At 40.6% G+C, this 18542-nt stretch overlaps 1 protein-coding gene and 1 long non-coding RNA gene across 2 annotated transcripts; both read left to right on the top strand.

Annotated features, from left to right (window-relative positions):
- The first annotated feature begins 15218 nt into the window (after positions 1–15218).
- Positions 15219–16066, top strand: LOC109199662 (uncharacterized). The gene is made up of 3 exons (XR_002059971.2): positions 15219–15359; positions 15706–15741; positions 15952–16066. It is a non-coding gene; the product is annotated as an uncharacterized LOC109199662 (long non-coding RNA).
- A 439-nt stretch (positions 16067–16505) lies between these two features.
- LOC112845290 (uncharacterized) lies at positions 16506–17748 on the top strand. The gene is made up of 4 exons (XM_025904735.1): positions 16506–16560; positions 16907–17170; positions 17245–17523; positions 17694–17748. The coding sequence occupies exons 1-4, from the start codon at positions 16506–16508 to the stop codon at positions 17735–17737; spliced, it is 642 nt and encodes a 213-aa protein (XP_025760520.1). The 3' UTR covers positions 17738–17748.
- Positions 17749–18542: the final 794 nt, after the last annotated feature.

Genomic DNA, 18542 nt, shown 5'->3' with positions numbered 1-18542 from the left:
GCGTCAGCATGAGAAGTTTAGGGACGTGACAAATCGTCGGTATTTTACGCGTTGGGAGTGAGAACGGGTTGCTGCTGCAGAGCAGGGGTGATGTGGTGAATAGAATGGGTCCTGGTGATAATACGGGCAGCAGTATTGGACACTTTCTGGACACGTTGAAGCTTATTGATAGATTTTTGACTAGGACCAAAAAGAAGAGAGTTGCAGTAATCGATCCCAGAAGTGACAAGGCTATGAACAAAAATGGAAGTGGCATGTGGGGAGACCTCTCTCATGACCTTAGGATGTGTGTGTATGCCAGAGTGCTCTGGAATGCACACAGAGTCTTTGCAGACTACTAAGGAGTCTAAGACCTCTATCACTATACAATTGATTATACAGGGAGTGCAGAATTATTAGGCAAATGAGTATTTTGTCCACATCATCCTCTTCATGCATGTTGTCTTACTCCAAGCTGTATAGGCTCGAAAGCCTACTACCAATTAAGCATATTAGGTGATGTGCATCTCTGTAATGAGAAGGGGTGTGGTCTAATGACATCAACACCCTATATCAGGTGTGCATAATTATTAGGCAACTTCCTTTCCTTTGGCAAAATGGGTCAAAAGAAGGACTTGACAGGCTCAGAAAAGTCAAAAATAGTGAGATATCTTGCAGAGGGATGCAGCAGTCTTAAAATTGCAAAGCTTCTGAAGCGTGATCATCGAACAATCAAGCGTTTCATTCAAAATAGTCAACAGGGACGCAAGAAGCGTGTGGAGAAACCAAGGCGCAAAATAACTGCCCATGAACTGAGAAAAGTCAAGCGTGCAGCTGCCAAGATGCCACTTGCCACCAGTTTGGCCATATTTCAGAGCTGCAACATCACTGGAGTGCCCAAAAGCACAAGGTGTGCAATACTCAGAGACATGGCCAAGATAAGAAAGGCTGAAAGACGACCACCACTGAACAAGACACACAAGCTGAAACGTCAAGACTGGGCCAAGAAATATCTCAAGACTGATTTTTCTAAGGTTTTATGGACTGATGAAATGAGAGTGAGTCTTGATGGGCCAGATGGATGGGCCCGTGGCTGGATTGGTAAAGGGCAGAGAGCTCCAGTCCGACTCAGACGCCAGCAAGGTGGAGGTGGAGTACTGGTTTGGGCTGGTATCATCAAAGATGAGCTTGTGGGGCCTTTTCGGGTTGAGGATGGAGTCAAGCTCAACTCCCAGTCCTACTGCCAGTTTCTGGAAGACACCTTCTTCAAGCAGTGGTACAGGAAGAAGTCTGCATCCTTCAAGAAAAACATGATTTTCATGCAGGACAATGCTCCATCACACGCGTCCAAGTACTCCACAGCGTGGCTGGCAAGAAAGGGTATAAAAGAAGAAAAACTAATGACATGGCCTCCTTGTTCACCTGATCTGAACCCCATTGAGAACCTGTGGTCCATCATCAAATGTGAGATTTACAAGGAGGGAAAACAGTACACCTCTCTGAACAGTGTCTGGGAGGCTGTGGTTGCTGCTGCACGCAATGTTGATGGTGAACAGATCAAAACACTGACAGAATCCATGGATGGCAGGCTTTTGAGTGTCCTTGCAAAGAAAGGTGGCTATATTGGTCGCTGATTTGTTTTTGTTTTGTTTTTGAATGTCAGAAATGTATATTTGTGAATGTGGAGATGTTATATTGGTTTCACTGGTACAAATAAATAATTGAAATGGGTATATATTTGTTTTTTGTTAAGTTGCCTAATAATTATGCACAGTAATAGTCACCTGCACACACAGATATCCCCCTAAAATAGCTAAAACTACAAACAAATTAAAAACTACTTCCAAAAACATTCAGCTTTGATATTAATGAGTTTTTTGGGTTCATTGAGAACATGGTTGTTGTTCAATAATAAAATTATTCCTCAAAAATACAACTTGCCTAATAATTCTGCACTCCCTGTATACCTATAAGCATATATAGCTATATATTTCTAAGCATGAATGACAATCCACAATATAAACCTTACACAGACTGAGTGACATTGATGTGTGACTTCAAAGATAGAGTACAATCAAGGATGACACCCAAATTTTTCACATATGGAGAAACGGAGACCGGTGAGTTATTGATTGTAAAAGAAAAGCTATTAGTTCTGGATAGTGTTGGTTTAGTGCCTACCAGGAGAAGTTCTGATTTGTTACTATTGAATTTGAGAAAATTGGAAGAGAACTATGAATTTAGTTCAGCTAAGCAGAGGGTGAGGGAGGCTGGGGGGATAGCAGAATCAGGTTTAGTAGAAAAATAAAGCTGGGTGTCATCAGCATAACAGTGAAACTGAATATTGTATTTACGAAAAATGTGTCCAAGTGGAAGAAGGTAGAATGAATGAATGAAAAGAAGGGGCCCCAGGACAGATACCTGATACCTGGGGCACGCCAGCGACCAGAGGAAAGGGCTGAGAAGTAAAGGATTTAAGTTGAATAAACTGAGTGCGATCAGATAAGTATGATTTAAACCAGGCTAGTGGAATATGGGAGAGATCAATGGAGGCTAGTCTACTGAGGAGAACTGAGTGAGAAATAGTATCAAAAGCAGCAGTCAGATCGAGAAGAATAAGAATGGAGAGTAAACCAGAGTCAGCAGTAATGAGAAGGTCATTGGTTATTTTTATAAGTGCTGTTTCAGTGCTATGGAAGGGGATTCAGTTTTAAGCTACCCCCTCTACGTGGATGACATCAAGGTGTATGCCAGGAGTGAATAACACATGACATCATTGACCCACACCACCAGGATCTACAGCAACTAGATCAGAATGTCATTTGGACTGGAGAAGTGTAGTCAGTAGGTCATAAATAGAAGGAGCATAGTCAGAACTGAGAGGATTGTGTGGAAGCTTTCTTTTCTCATGTATTAATTACATATTTTAATAATATCACTTTAGTATAGCAAGAGCACCCCTGTCACTTAGTTGTATGCATGTGCGCTGAGATGGGCCTTATGCTCTACACCAGGGGTCCCCAATCCCAGTCCACGAGGGCCGGTGTCCCTGCAGGTTTTAGATCTCTTCCTGGGTCAACACACTCGAATCACATAATTAGTTCATTACCAGGCCTCTGGAGAACTTCAAGACATGTTGAGAAGGTAATTTATCCATTTAAATCATCTGTGATGGATCAAGGACACACATAAAACCTGCAGGGACACCGGCCCTCGTGGACTGGGATTGGGGACCCCTGCCCTACACACACAGTGAGGCCATTGTAATGGGAGACGTTAAACAGATAGTGAAACTCCTTCACCTTATCGGGGATGTAAATCCTTAGGTGACGGCTAAGCAGAAAGCAAGATCATAATTATCTCTGTGAGGGAGAAGGTATAACGTTTTTGAACGTTTTTCTCCACTGCAGTGTTTTTCTTTTTCATTTCTTTTCTTTAATAAACCTCACTTCAAAAGACATGCTCACCTGGTAGTTACAATTTTATTCAACATTTTCCATAACAATTGCATAAGGCAACAATGTAGATATCAAGGACAGCTACAAGTACCTAGGTCAATGGGAATCACGGAGAGGCCGCTAGGAAAGCCACAACCATCAAATACCTGCAGAGAGTAAGGCAAGTCCTGCAGAGTCAGCTGAATCGAAAGAACAAGGTCCAGGAAATCAACACCTATGCCATGCTGGTGATCAGATACCCTGTTGGGATAATAAGCTACCCAAAGGAGAAGACAGAAACCACTGACATCAAGACAAGGAAGCTCCTGACCTTGCATGGAGAGTTTCACCCCAAGTCCAGCACCCTGAAACTATAAGCTAAACGAAAAGGAGGCAGAGGACTGCCAAAACCACTGTCCTGGATGAGGCAACAAACATCTATGAGTACATCAGGAAGATGGCCACAATGGACTGCATGCTTAGTGCACGCTTGCCCAATCTCTCAAAGGCAGCAGAAACCCAAGAAAGGAGTAAGACGAGGAACCATTATGGAAGGACAGGCCCCTGCACAGTATGTACCACTGGCAGATAGAGGAAGTGGCTGACATTCAGAAATCCTACCATTGGCTGGACAAAGTTGAACTGAAAGACAGAACAGGGGCACTAATCATGGAAGCACAGGAACAAGCTCTGAGCACAAGATCCATAGAAGCTGGGGTCTACCACACCAGGAGAGGACCTCAGGTAAAGATTGTGCAAAGATGCACTTGGGACAATCCAACACATAACAGCAGGGTGCAAGATGCTAGCAGGCAGGTCATACATGGAACGCTACAACCAAGTGGCTGGCATAGTATACAGAAACATCTGTGCTGAGTATGACCTGGAAGTCCTGAGGTCAAAATGGGAGACACCCCCCAGTGTCATGGGCCTGGAGACCTAGGGCTCGTGTGTTTTGTTGTGTTTTTACTTGGGCTGGCAGTCCTCTCAGGTCGCCCTGCCCGTGTGTGCCCATGCTCTGCTGTCATGTGTTTTGTCTGGGCTCCTCTTTCGGTCCTCTGTTTCCCTGTTTGTATGTATAGGTTTTTGGACGTGTGTGTATGTGTGTGTGTATTCTGAAGGCCAGTTTACAAGCACTGTCAGGCCAAGAGGAGTTCCCTGCTGAAGCCGGCCACACCTCTGGCTCATCAGCCATCACCAGTTGTAGGTGACTGCCTTCGTCAGGAGCCTCTCAACTTTACCGTGTGGCTGAGCTCCAGTCTGTGCTGTATCATCAGTACAGCCCCACTTAGCTTGTCAAAGCTTTCTGTGTATATTGCTTGCCAGTTTGACTGACGTGTTTTATGTGTGTTTTGCACAGGGGCCACAGTGCTAGGAATGTCACCATTGTTTTGTCACCATTGTTGTTCACTGTTACCATTGTAAATAAAGTGCAAACCTTGGGTGGTTGAGAATGACAGTGCTAACATCCTGTGGTGGTGGACAAGCAGAGGAAGATGGCCATAGTGATAGAAGGATAGCAATACCAAATGACAGCAATATCAAGTAAGAACACACAGAAACACACACATACACACACAAATATCTATATCTATATATCTTATTCCCCGCTCGCCCCTGCAGGCGGTCTATTCTTCAAGCTCGGGTCCTCTACCAGAGGCCTGGGAGCTTGAGGGTCCTGCGCAGTATATTAGCTGTTCCTAGGACTGCGCTCTTCTGGACAGAGATCTCCGATGTTGTTCCCGGGATCTGCTGGAGCCACTCGGCTTGCTTGGAAGTCACTGGACCTAGTGCTCTGATTACCACTGGGACCACTGTTACCTTCATCTTCTCTGAGCCCTTGGTACTTCTCGAGCTTCTCGTGTTCCTTCTTCCTGATGTTGCTGTCATTCGGAACCGCTACATCTACCACTACGGCCATCTTCTTCAGTTTGTCTACCACCACTATGTCCGGTTGGTTAGCCATCACCATTTTGTCCGTCTGTATCTGGAAGTCCCACAGGATCTTAGCTGGGTCATTCTCCTCCACCCTAGATGGTGTCTTCCATTTTGACCTCGGGACTTGCAGGCCGTATTCGGCACAGATGTTTCTTTATACCATGCCGGTCACTTGGTGTGGCAGGCAGGGCATACATGGCGTTCCATGTATGCCATGCCTGCTAGCATCTTGCACCCTTCTCCGATTCTCATCCTGGACTGTGGTGCTGCCGCTCACCAGTCCCCGGCCTCCTTCCTTCCGCTGAGCATACAGCCTCAGGGTCCTGGACTTGGGGTGAAACTGTCCATGCCTGGTCAGGAGTTTCCTGGTCTTGATGTCAGTGGCTTCTATCTCCTTCTTTGGCCAACTTATTATCCCAGCAGGGTACCTGATCACGGGCAGGGTGTAGGTGTTGATAGCCCGGATCTTGTTCTTACCGTTCAGCTGACTCCTCAGGACTTGCCTGACCCTCTGCAGGTACTTGGTGGTTGCAGCTTTCCTATCGGCCTCTGTGTGGTTCCCATTTGCCTGTGGGATCCCCAGGTACTTGTAGCTGTCCTCTCTATGTCTGCAGTGTTGTCTCTGGCAGTTTGATCCCCTCAGTTCTAACTACCTTCCCTCTCTTTGTTATCATCCGACTACACTTCTCCAGTCCGAAAGACATTCCGAGGTCATTGCTGTATATCCTGGTCATGTGGCTCAATGAGTCAGTGTCTCGTTTACTCTTGGCATACAGCTTGATGTCATCCATGTACAGGAGGTGGCTGACAACTGTTCCATTCCGTAGTCAGTACCCGTAGCCAGTCTTGTCAGTGATCTCACTGAGGGTGTTAAGGCCTATGCAGAACAGCAGTGGGGACAGAGCATCTGCTTGGTAGATGCCGCACTTGATGGTGACTTGTGCTAGGGGCTTGAGGCTGGCCTCTAGTGTTGTACGCCACATCCCCATTGAGTTCCTGATGAAGGCTCTTGGGGTCCTGTTGATCTTGTACAGGTCTAGGCATTCCAGGATCCAGGTGTGGGGCATTGAGTCATAGGCCTTCTTATAATCAATCCAGACAGTGCACAGGTTGGTCAAACTGTTCTTACAGTCTAGGGCAACTGCTCAGTCTACCAGTAGCTGGTGTTTTGTGCCTCTGGTATTCTTGCCAATCCCTTTCTTTGCCCCATTCATGTACAGACCCATGTGCTTGCTCATCTTAGCCCCTATGACCCCTAACAGGAGCTTATGTGTGATACTGAGGCAGGTTATTGGCTGGTAGTTGGATGTGACCGGTCCCTTTTGGGGGTTCTTGAGGATCAGGACTGTCCATCCTTCGCTTAGCCATTCCGGGTGTCTCTCTTTATATATATATGTACACACACATATATATATGAACATTTTTCTCCACTGCTCCACTACATGTATATGTATGATAGATAGATAGATAGATTAGATAGACAGACAGACAGACACACAGACAGACAGATAGATAGATAGATAGATAGATAGATATACATGCAGCAGAGTAAGTAAGTTACAGCTTACTGTATGTCCTATTTGTCTCATTAAAAGTTCAATAATGGATTGTGAAGAGTTTGTGTGTGTGTGTGTGACTATTGTGCCTTTGCAGCCTTCTTTCTGCCCTTTCTACTTTGCAGCACTATATCTGCAGCACTGCAATCATATGTGAAGTGCATAGTGCATGATCAAAATCAACAACCTCAGCTGTTGACATGAAGAACTTTGAAGCTTTTGAGCACCAGAGCAGACCATGTTTGACCTCTGTTTGTGTCATTGGATACATCTCTCAATATAAACTGCAAATAGAGAATACTGTAGACTTTTTCATTAATGCAAAACTTTTTAAACAATGAAACAAAAATACAGTAAATTCAGATCTACAAAAAAACTACAGTGATGAGAAGCAATATCAAGCAGTATTAAAAGATCAAACTGGAAATGTCTTTGGTCTTCTGAGCAGGCTCCAATGCCTTCATATGTGTAAAACTGTAGATAATGGTCTATTCTGCCACAGGCTTATTTTTAATGTACTGAAAAACATTATGGTTTTCAGTCAGGCTACCTAGAAAACAGGAAATACAGCTTGTGGTTTCAGCCAAAAGTGGTCTGTTAAAAAGATCATAGAGCAGCATTCAGCAAACAACAGAGAGTTGACAAAAGATGAAAAAAGCACTTTGGAAGTTTCACTTTAATCTCTGTGTGAATGGAACATTTTATATGATTTGTCTGTAGTGAAATAATAGTAATACTTATCACTGTTACATTTAAGTATGAATAATATCCTATGAAAACAGATCAAAAATCATTGTCATGATGAAACATGATGGACTACAGAAGAAAAAAAACGTGTGGGCATCAAGAAAAACTGTGAAAGGCTTGTTTTTCACACTGAAAAGCAGCTGCCCTCAAGGGTCTCTGCGTGGATATGCTGTAAATGCTCATATATATAAAATAAGACTTATAGTCATCACCATAAGCGAGGTAATACATCACAGCATCTACTGATGTGGTGTTCTACACATAATTAAATAGTTTGGTCACTGGGCTGGACTTTGGTTTTGTGGAAGTAATCAATATCTTTGTAATCAATATCAATCTTTAGCTTAAAGAAGGATGCAATTCAAAACATTTGTAAATTAAAGACTAGAAATACATACATTAAATTTCCACATGGAAGAGTTACATAAACTTGATCCACAACATGTAGCTTTCAAAACAAACCTTTTTTTTTCTTTTTTAAATTTCAGCTTTTAAATAAATTTTTCACATCATATATTTGGATTTTCTTTCCTTATTTTTGACATTTAGGCAAATGCTCGGGTCTATCTGTACATTGATGCCAAAGTAAAACAAAGAATTTTTTTCTGATGAAATGTGCTTAATGTTAGTTTGATATGCTGTCAAATAATAAATGTAACTGTGAATGTAAATGATGCATTTAGATTTTGTCTTCAGCTTTAGCTTTGGTTCAGCCACACAGTGAGTCATTTCCTGTGTTTGGGGTCACAGCCAAACATATTTCCAGCGCAAAGTGAGAACATTCACAGATCTATTCTGAGGCTGAGTGAGCTTTTTCACTTTAGTGCTGTATGATAATATTTAATCTAACAGTCAAATACATTATATATGTTTTTATGACGTATGGAGGAAGCATCTTAATATATTTCCTATTATAAACAATCAAAGGAAAGACTACAAAGATACAAAACTCTAACAAAGGTGACACTTTGATACTTGATAAGTTAGAAACACTTTGACCATTTAAACAACCATAAAAATGCACTTGTGATTTCCATTATAGAATAGAATAGAATAGAATAGAATAGAATTCATCTTTATTGTCATTGCACATGTCAGAGGTACAAGGCAACGAAATGCAGTTTGCATCCATCCAGAAGTGCTTTAGCCATGATATAGATATATTACAAATATATATTAGCAATAATATAGATATGTAAGTATATTACAGAAATGGGTCTATTATGGTATGTTATAATGTACACGGTATGTTATGAATATGCTATAACTGTAAGTATGTACAGGCTGTAGTGAGTACAAGCTATGTACAGGCTATGAACAGGATATAAATATGAAAAACTATACAGAAATATGAAATAAAAAAAACTATACAGAAATATGAGATATACAGCTATACAGAAATGTGAACTATGCAGGTTATAAACAGTTGTAGAATTAAAAATTATCGTATGTACAGAATGATTATTTACACAGAATTATACAGTAGTGCAGTTAAGATATGTGAGATATGTGGATAATTTCTACAGAGGCTATATAAAGTGCTAGTGGTTGTGAGTGGTGGTTCAGTCCATGTTATTATTGTGTGTATGAGGGACCCTCTGCAATGCCTTCTGGTCCGAGGCAGAGCAGTTCCCGTACCAGACTGTTATACAGTTGGTCAGGATGCTCTCAATGGTGCAGCGGTAGAAGTTCACCAGGATGTCTGAGGACAGGTGGTTCTTCCTCAGAGTCCTCAAGAAGAAGAGGCGCTGGTGAGCCTTCTTGACCAGCTTGGAGCAGTTGGTCGTCCAGATGAGATCCTCGGAGATGTGGACTCCCAGGAACTTGAAGCTGCTCACACGCTCCACAGCCGTCCCCTTAATGTGGATGGGTGGATGTGGGTCAGCATTCCTCCTGTAGTCCACGATGAGCTCCTTGGTCTTCTCAGTGTTAAGCAGCAGGTTGTTTGTGTCGCACCACTCAGCCAGATGATCCACCTCCTCCCTGTAGGCGGTCTCATCGTTGTCATTGATGAGGCCAATCACCGTGGTGTCATCTGCAAACTTAATGATGGTGTTGGAACCATCAGCAGGTCTGCAGTCGTGGGTGAAGAGGGAGTAGAGGAAAGGGCTCATCACACAGCTTTGTGGTACACCAGTGTTCATTGTGATTGTAGATGAGCAGCGGTTATCCAGTCGGACATGTTGGGGGCGGTTGGTCAGGAAGCCCAGTAACCATTTGCACATGAGGGAACTGAAGCCCAGGTCTGTCAGTTTCCTGATGAGTTGTGAGGGGTGGATTGTATTGAATGCTGAACTGAAGTCTATAGAGATTGACAGACCACGTGACTTTCGCGCATTGCTTTGTGGATACCAGTGGCAACAAAATCAAAACACTGCATCAAGCACTAGTATTTCCAGCACTGGTAATCATTAATTCTGCAGTTTTAATCCCTACTTGCATTTTATTTGCACCAAAAACTGTTATGTACAAAACGACGGAGAACACGGCAGGTCCGTACAAAGACAGACTTGACGAAAAGGCAAGTCTGTCTTTGTATGGCCCAGGTCCAGTTTACTTTGGTGATTTGGACTATTCCATTTCACAGCTGTTGTTAATTTTTTTCCCTTTATGTCCTGTACAGGCAAACGCAATCTATTTGTCGTTTCAGGTTGAAGTATTACACAACACTTTCAGATCTAATAGAAATAAAATGAGTGTTTCGTAATTCATTCAATTCATTGTCTTTATTTATAACTGGCATTATTGTTTCATTCTATTATAGAATCTTACAAGAGAGAGGCAAAATTGTATTCCATTGTGCTTTATTAGCTGCTTCGGTAAAAAACAAATCAACAATGCAAACCCCCCCCCAAAAAACACTGCAAAACAACATACTGGAAAACAGTTATTCATCACTTGATTGCTTCAATACAATTCTTGGGCACATATATGCGGGACGTTTCATGGCTGTTTTGATATCGCTCTCTCTCTTAACCTATCAAATCTCGCTGTGGTGGCAGCTTTAAACTCGGTATGGCTCAGGTTGATAGAGGGTGCCCAGTCTGGATCGCATTCCTGCATTTTGTAGGCTGGTTTTCCTACAAAACACAACAAACATTAGCCCGCAAAGCCACCGCGAACAAAGCAGTATAGCGCAACGAATTCAATTCAAATCAATATAAGTGTCACGCCCGGTGTGGCAGGCGTGTGGAGATTGTAGAGAGGACCCAAAAGGCGGCAGCTCTGGTGCAGGTGAGTCTTTATTTACACACGTGGGTACAAACAACAACGGCAGGTGAACAAGAACTGAAAAACCTAAACTGGGAAGAGCTAACAAACAAACCTGAAACCTTGGGTCGAGAAACGGAGATGCGGGGGGAAAACACGAGAACACGGAGGGGAGCAACACAGACGAACCAGCAACTAACAGAGGCAGACACGAGGTTTAAATACACAGAAGGATAACGAGGGAATGAGACACAAAAGGAGGGCACAGCTGGGAGTAATCAGACCTGACGAGACAGGGGAAAAGTAAACTGAACACACTAAGATAAGACAGAGACCTTTAAAGTAAAACAGGAAACACATACACGTAATGACACAGACTAAACACAGGGATACACGGGTAGAAAAGAATGAACACTAACCGAGGAAGAACAGAACCAAAATTACAATAATAGAAAACACAAAACGCTGGGTCAAAAGGACCCAGGATCATGACAATAAGACTTATTTGTAACCTACATCAACAATTATGTTATGATAAATTACGTAATAACTACAACAGAAGACGTACCTTTGTGGAAATGCTTGGAGCAGACTAACATGTGAGCTGGAGTGTTCTGGAACGTTATATTTGGTTGGCTGCAATCCAGGCCATCCGTCAGCTCTTTGTTCAGAAACATGGCTTAAACAATTTCTCTTCCACGACCTAATCCGATAACAACCGATCTCTTTACTTGTCGGCTTCCCATGGTTGTCATGCGACCAGCTATTGCAGTTAATAATACAACAGCTTCTTGCCATTTTTTGTGTTTCTTTTTATCGCTGTGTGACTGTTTTCATGTGAAAGCCTGCGTGCGCTAGTACCGCTTGCCACTCGTTCCCAGAATCCTTTGCGGTATTACCCCTGAATGACGTCACATTTTCAGTCTCTATAAACAGCATTTTGGCGTAGGTGTTGTTGTTGTCCAGGTGTGAGAGGACAGAGTGCAGTGCGATGGAGACTGCATCCTCTGTGCTCCTGTTCTGATGATATGCGAATTGGTGGGGGTCCAGGGTGGGGGGGAGACAGGATTTGAAGTGTGCTAGGACCAGCTGCTCTAAACACTTTGTGACGAAGGGGGTGAGTGCTACTGGGCGGTAGTCATTGAGGCTAGATGGGTTGGAGTTTTGGGGTATTGGGACAATGGAGGTGGATTTGAAGCAGGCCGGTACCACAGCGTGGGCCAAGGACAGGTTGAATATGTCTGTCAGCACTCCTGCAAGCTCCCCAGAACACGCTCTGAGAACACGCCCGGGGATGCCATCAGGACCTGCAGCCTTGTGGACATCAATCCTGCTCAGCACCGCTCCTACATTGGTGGGAGAGAGAGTCAGAGGTTGGTGGTCTGGCGTCATGTCTGCTTTGGTCGTAGTTTTTGGGTTCCCTCGCTCAAAACGAGCATAAAAGTTGTAGAGCTCGTTGAGGAAGGAGACATCAGAGGATGCGGGGGAGGGTTTGGTGGTCCTGTAGTCTGTAATGGGTATTAAAATAATGGGTATTAAAATAAATAAATAAACAACATTTGCTTTCTTAGTTTCATACCTGTCAGCTCTGGTCTAACTGATGATCTGCATCACAACATAAAAATGAAAAGAATTTCCAGAATGACTGAATAATCAGATTTTTAGGTTTCAGAAAGATGAAAAGGATACAGGAAGATCTGTGAGGTGAAGAACAAATTACCACTCATCAGAGCTGTTCCATATGCAAAAGAGAGTTTAATGTGAGTTCACTCTAAAGAGAGAGAGAGAGAGATACATCAGATTGACAATTACTTAAAGAAAATAAATACATAAAATTGAGTTCCGGCTCAGTACAAAGGACACTGCATAAGAACAACACATATAATTTCAAAACTAAACTCTTCTAAAAAAGAAAAAAAAAATGGCTTGATGAATGCTGGGAGAACACTTTTGTCAGATCAGACCAAAATAAATATGTTCAGATGGAGTCCAGAACAGGACATTGCTGTGAGTCCCCAAGGTAGGAGTGTAATGACAACCAGTACATATAAATTTTTTTATAGACTGCACTATGAATATCTGTGGATATATAAAATTACTGGCTGATAAGGTGACTCCAAGTTCCCAGAGACCTGACAGAAGAGGAACATTACAGCTTAAAATTGGACACTTCAAAAATGTCGTGAGAGTTTTCAAAGAAGAAAAAGGCAAAAGCTATAACCTGACCTCCTGACTTGAAACAAAAGAACATATTGTATATTACAGAGAAAGACATGTGAAACACAACATGTGAAAGAAACCAATAGGTGTTTGCCATGGACAGGAAATTTAATCATGTCAAAAAACTGCTGTGGTCAAAGCTACAGGAACTGTTTGAGGTAGGTGTAATAGTGAAGGAAGCACAGAGAGGTGATAGAAAAAAAAAGTCAGAGAAAAACTGATCTTATCTGGTTTAAGTGCAGCTTCTATTTCTACATTTATTACCCATACAAAACACTTTGTGATCATCTGCATCACATCAGAGTGGATCAGAGTGCAGTGAGGATGGGGCACACTTTGCTCTGCATGACGGGGTTTTTCTGTAAGTACATTTTTGATACTGTTTGAATGGCACCGATCAATGAAAATATTTAATATTTGTTAGAATTACAGTGTATCACTGGTTTAAATTGTTTGCTCTGCATGACGGGGTTGTTGTTTCCTTAAATGCTGAAATGTCCTGAAGTTAGTTTATGTACAGAAACTTTTTGTTGAATTTTGAAATTTCACTTTTACAAAATGCCCAGATTCATCATGAGTATTATTTTCTGTCAGTTTGAGCCTCATGACTTTTTCATCTTTACTTTAGTGCTCATTACATTCTCCTAGCAATACTCAAGGTGAGGTGTTTTTCCTGTTCATCCTATTTATAATATATGTAAAATGTTGCTAGAGCACTCGTGTGACACTAAAAATTACTAGTGCTCTCCCAGTGCTCCTTTCTGAGGCGAGCTCTTAACTGGATCCATTTAAACCTTAAAGGTTACTGTCCCACAGCCTATTAAAGGAAACATGGAAATCACTTTAGTTTGTTTGCAGATCAAAGTGAAATGTATTTGATTTGGTTGAACAGATATTCTTGGTGTGTGTTCTGTGTGAAAAAGACTTAGTATCAGTCAGCCTAAATCGTAATATCAGTCAGGATGGATCCATGATTTCATGATAGTTATGCCTAATATTGACCCTACCATCTGAATGTTGAAGCAGAAACTGCGACTCATCAGACCAGGCAATGTTTTTACAAGCTTCTGTTTGATTTCAGAAGCATTTCCCATGAGTCTTACCAACTGGCCCACTGCATGGTTACAGGATATTAAAAACAATGTCATTCTCTATTAATACAATTATAACAATTATAGCTATTTATAAGGCAGCTCTGCCCTCTTCCAGCTGTCTTAGGGTGAGAGACGAGGTACAGTCAGGTTACTTTTTTCATGCTTGATGGAAATGTATTTACTGTATAGTTCAAAGACGTTAATGCTTTTGTGCTGCTTCATAAGTGTAAGAAAGTGGCTGGCTGTATTTTGTACTGCAGCTTTTAGCGTCTCATCAACAACATGTAACACTTTAACAAAACAACAACAGTGTACTTGATAATTATATCTATGACAGGAAGGAAAAATATCATTATATTTTTAAATGCAAACCATGTTTCTTCATCTAAACATCCACAGCAGTTTGATCCCGTCTGAATTCTTTATTTTAAAAAGTAGGGCTGCCACATAACAACGTCATTATACGTCATTAAGTTGTCATGGATGTTTGTGGGGGTAGTTATGCTCAGTAAAGGTAACAATAAAGTTTCTAAAAATATAAAAAGCATACAGAGAAACAGAGAAAACAAAATGTCTGTTTCTGTAAGACCTCAGTCAAGTTTTAAGACATTAAAACATTTAGATTATTTATTGATATTTATTATCTTTTATTCATATATCTATGTGCTTGGAGGTTTGTAAATATTTATAAAAAGTAAAATAGTTTTGAAAAATTGTAAATAATGTATCTTTATATGTGAGAAGACAAATGTTTGATAATACTGATGGTTTATGACAAACAGTATTTAACATGTCAAATAAAATAAATGTTCTTCACAATTAAACAAGTTTTGGACTTGTGATCTCCTCATTTCCTCTTTAGCTGCTCAGTCAGCTCACATATATGTAATGAAACTTACTGTCTGTCTGTTATTGGTCAGTTTAGTCTGTGAGTTAAAGGCCTTTTCATAAAAATCTGACAGACATGGTCAGACCTTGTTAAGTTATTATTTCTGTGTAAAAGGAAGGAAGCAGAGAAGAAGTTAAAAAAAACCTCTTTGTTCTCTTTACAGTTTGTTGGTATCTGCTGTGCTGCTGCTTCACTCTCTCTCTTTACAGAAAGTTGTAGAAGTTTTCAGACGTGTCACTGCTGGATGTGAGGATGGGAGCCACTTTGCTCTGTGAGCTGGGCCTATTCTGTGAGTACATCACTGACTTCTATTGTTTGATTCATACTGATCCATAAACATGTTTTAGTAAGAAGAACAGAGCATCAGTCATTTGTACCATTTCAGGTCATGTGATCAGAGGACTCTCATGTTTGTTACCAACATGGTTGTTTGTAGACTGGATTAGATTTTAGTGCACTGACTCAGATCAGAGTGGAGCTGGTTTAGTTTATCTAAGAAAGGTTTGTTTCTCCAACAGTGACAATTTGATGCATACAAATCATAGCAGCCACTGGTACAACCACAAGTGTTTGATTTATTTTATATTTGAGTGTCTTTAGTTTGATAAAGTCTGAAGTTTCTGTCTTTATTGTAGTGCTCTGTACGCTCCTCTGCACTGGACACGCTCAAGGTGACTGAACAGTTTTCACTTTTTTTCTGTCTTTTATTTATTTGGTAAAGATTCATCTCAAAATACTGAATAAATCTTAATTACAGTTGAGTTGTGTTTTATATTTATTTATTATTCAATATATGAACAGTGTATGAACATACTGTCACAGATTGTGTCATGCATAAAAGTGTTTCAAGTTGTTAACTTTGTGGTTGTGTTGGATTCTAGATGCTGTGCTAACTATTGAACCCAACTGGTCCAGTTTTTTCATTGGAGAGTTTGTTACCTTCAAATGTGACATGAAAGAAGGAGAAGACACTGACTGGTATTACAATATCAACAGGGATGGTCAGGGATTTCTCCCCTACGACACAGAAAAAGACAAGAAATTTAAACTGTTTTCTACAGATTACAGTGGTGAATATCAGTGCTCTGGTCGCAGGAAGAGATCACATGATACAAAGATCAGTAATACTGTCTCTATAACTGTACTAGGTAAGTCCTCAATGACCAATAATGTGATGATTCCTGTTGAAAATCATCTGAATTATAAAATTCTGAATACATTTAATTAATGTTGTCACTGAAACTTGAAACTTTAAGGACTACTGTATTTTACTGGTTACTTTGCCACTGCATACACAGTACTACAATACTCACACGCTGTATTTATTATTACTTCATGTGTTATTTTAATGTATAACAAGAATAACTGTGGATTAAATTAATTTTAAATAAGGAGAAGAAGAAACATCAAAAGCTTCATAAAATCTAAGGTGATGATGTTTCTGTTATCTAAACCTGAAACCAGGCAGATCACTCTGAACCCATCATTGTGTTTCCTTCAACAGTGAACTGCATTAGTTTACATTCAGTGTGACTTCTTCAGGCCACAGATTGGACAAACATTTATACTGTGACTATTTAGAGATCTACAACCTGAATTACTGCAGCTCTGTCACCATGTTGAGACAGAAATCAGAAAAATTTGAAATGTCTTAAACTGCAGAAAAAGACAGAAAAAAAATATATAATGAAGACATTTGTAGAGTTTATTTTGTGGGAATTTGAATCACATGAAAGTCTTTTAAAATTTAGGATTTTTTTTTTTTTTTTTTTTTTTTTTTTTTACACCTTTATAATGCATCACGTGTATATTTCCTTCTGTTCTTTTTCATAACAGCATATTATCCCAGGGCCACACTGACAGCAGAAACAATCATACCAGTAGGGGGCAGTGTGACACTGACCTGCTCTGTGCAGAGCTCTGATGGATGGAAATATGAGTGGTTCAGACGAACCCAAAGAACCTCTGAAGTTCAAATCAGAGATCAACAAAACAGAGATATCAGAGTATCTCAAGGAGGAATCTACCACTGCAGAGGAACAAGAGGAAACCCAGTTTACTACACTGGTAAAAGTGATGATGTCACCATTGAGAAAACCAGTGAGTGCACTAGTTTAGTTTGAAATATGCATTCAGTCATAATTATTGTGATCATGATTAATATGTGTAAACAGTTTCCAATAAAGTTGTTGTAAAACAACAACCCAACTGGCCTCAGATATTCAGAGGTGAGACGATCACTCTGACATGTGAGGTGCAGGAAGGAGGTGAAACCACTGAGTGGGAGTATGAATGGAGAGGACCCAGGACACCCACACAGTGGACACACAATAATGATGTGACATTCAGAGTTTCTGAGTCCAGCAGTGGAGACTACATGTGTAAGAGTCGACGCAGAGATGACTCATATTCTTCAACAGAGTGGAGTGAAGCCTTCACATTGTCAGCATCAAGTAAGTCATGTTTGTTGTGTGATCTCCATTTGACAAATGTCATAATGGTCAGCACAGGATGAATTCAATGGTCTACAAAGCATGTTCCATTGTTAGTCAGACAAAGAGCTGCAGCTGATAGTAGCCTCATTGTAGACAGTTTGTCACCACTTTGTGTCATCAACTTTCAGCTGGTATAGAGACGCCAATGCTGACCTGCTGCTCCATCACCTGAGGACAACAATGACACAAATAAAAATGTAGTATTCTTCAGACCCCCTAAACAAATAACAGCAACTCTACAACTGCTTTAAAAAAAAAGAATAAAACTCATTTTGACCCATCATCTCATCAAAGACTGCTGTATGTTAAAATTAATATGAAACACACAGACATGACTGGGTTTAAAACAAAGGTTTTTGATTTTATTTCTATTAAACTCATTGATTTGCTTTTTAACCTTAAAGTCATTTTATGAAAGCAAATCAGACTCATTCCAACTTCTTCCTGAAAATGTCTCCTTTGTACAGTATTATCACTTTGTCAGTAAATGTGTTGATGATCATTCTTTAACCCTTTAATGTCCTCACCAAGAAAAAAACAACAAAAAATTTTTTGTTTGCATTTCTTATTGATTTGGGTGAGTAATAACCACAATCAATATTTTTTTTTCCATAGACCCTGTAGTTTTTAAAATATTGATCTCTACCAAACGGTTGAGATGTCTGTTTATGGTAAAAGTATGAAATGTCATGCAAATACAAGTACAGTAGATAATACAGTTGAAAAAAATCAAATAAAGGGCCAAATTATAATTAAATTAATAACAAAAACTATCCAGGGCATTGGATACAGTTTATTTCTAGGAGCATGCCAGTGAGCATTCCGTTGATGGAATGAAAACAGCAAAGTATTATATCAAACAACAAAATACATAGTTTTTTCATCTGCAAATGTGAAAAATGTGCTACAGCACAAAATACTCACATTCAGACCACTTCTGGTTGAATGCTACTGTGCAAAATCAGTTTTGTTTTTAA

Source organism: Oreochromis niloticus, unplaced genomic scaffold, assembly GCF_001858045.2.
Source record: "Oreochromis niloticus isolate F11D_XX unplaced genomic scaffold, O_niloticus_UMD_NMBU tig00006606_pilon_6612427-7070595, whole genome shotgun sequence".
NCBI classification, from domain to species: domain Eukaryota; kingdom Metazoa; phylum Chordata; class Actinopteri; order Cichliformes; family Cichlidae; genus Oreochromis; species Oreochromis niloticus.
Note: the sequence above shows the minus strand (reverse complement) of the source record. Positions and strands in the feature narration are given on the sequence as shown.

What these genes read in the sequence shown, in the direction of transcription:
- LOC112845290 (XM_025904735.1), top strand. Translation starts at nt 16,506, where the DNA reads ATGTTTCTGTTATCTAAACCTGAAACCAGGCAGATCACTCTGAACCCA. An exon ending in TGTCACCATTGAGAAAACCA is followed by an intron (nt 17,171 to 17,244) that starts GTGAGTGCACTA and finishes ATGTGTAAACAG; the next exon opens with TTTCCAATAAAGTTGTTGTA. An exon ending in CTTCACATTGTCAGCATCAA is followed by an intron (nt 17,524 to 17,693) that starts GTAAGTCATGTT and finishes ATCAACTTTCAG; the next exon opens with CTGGTATAGAGACGCCAATG.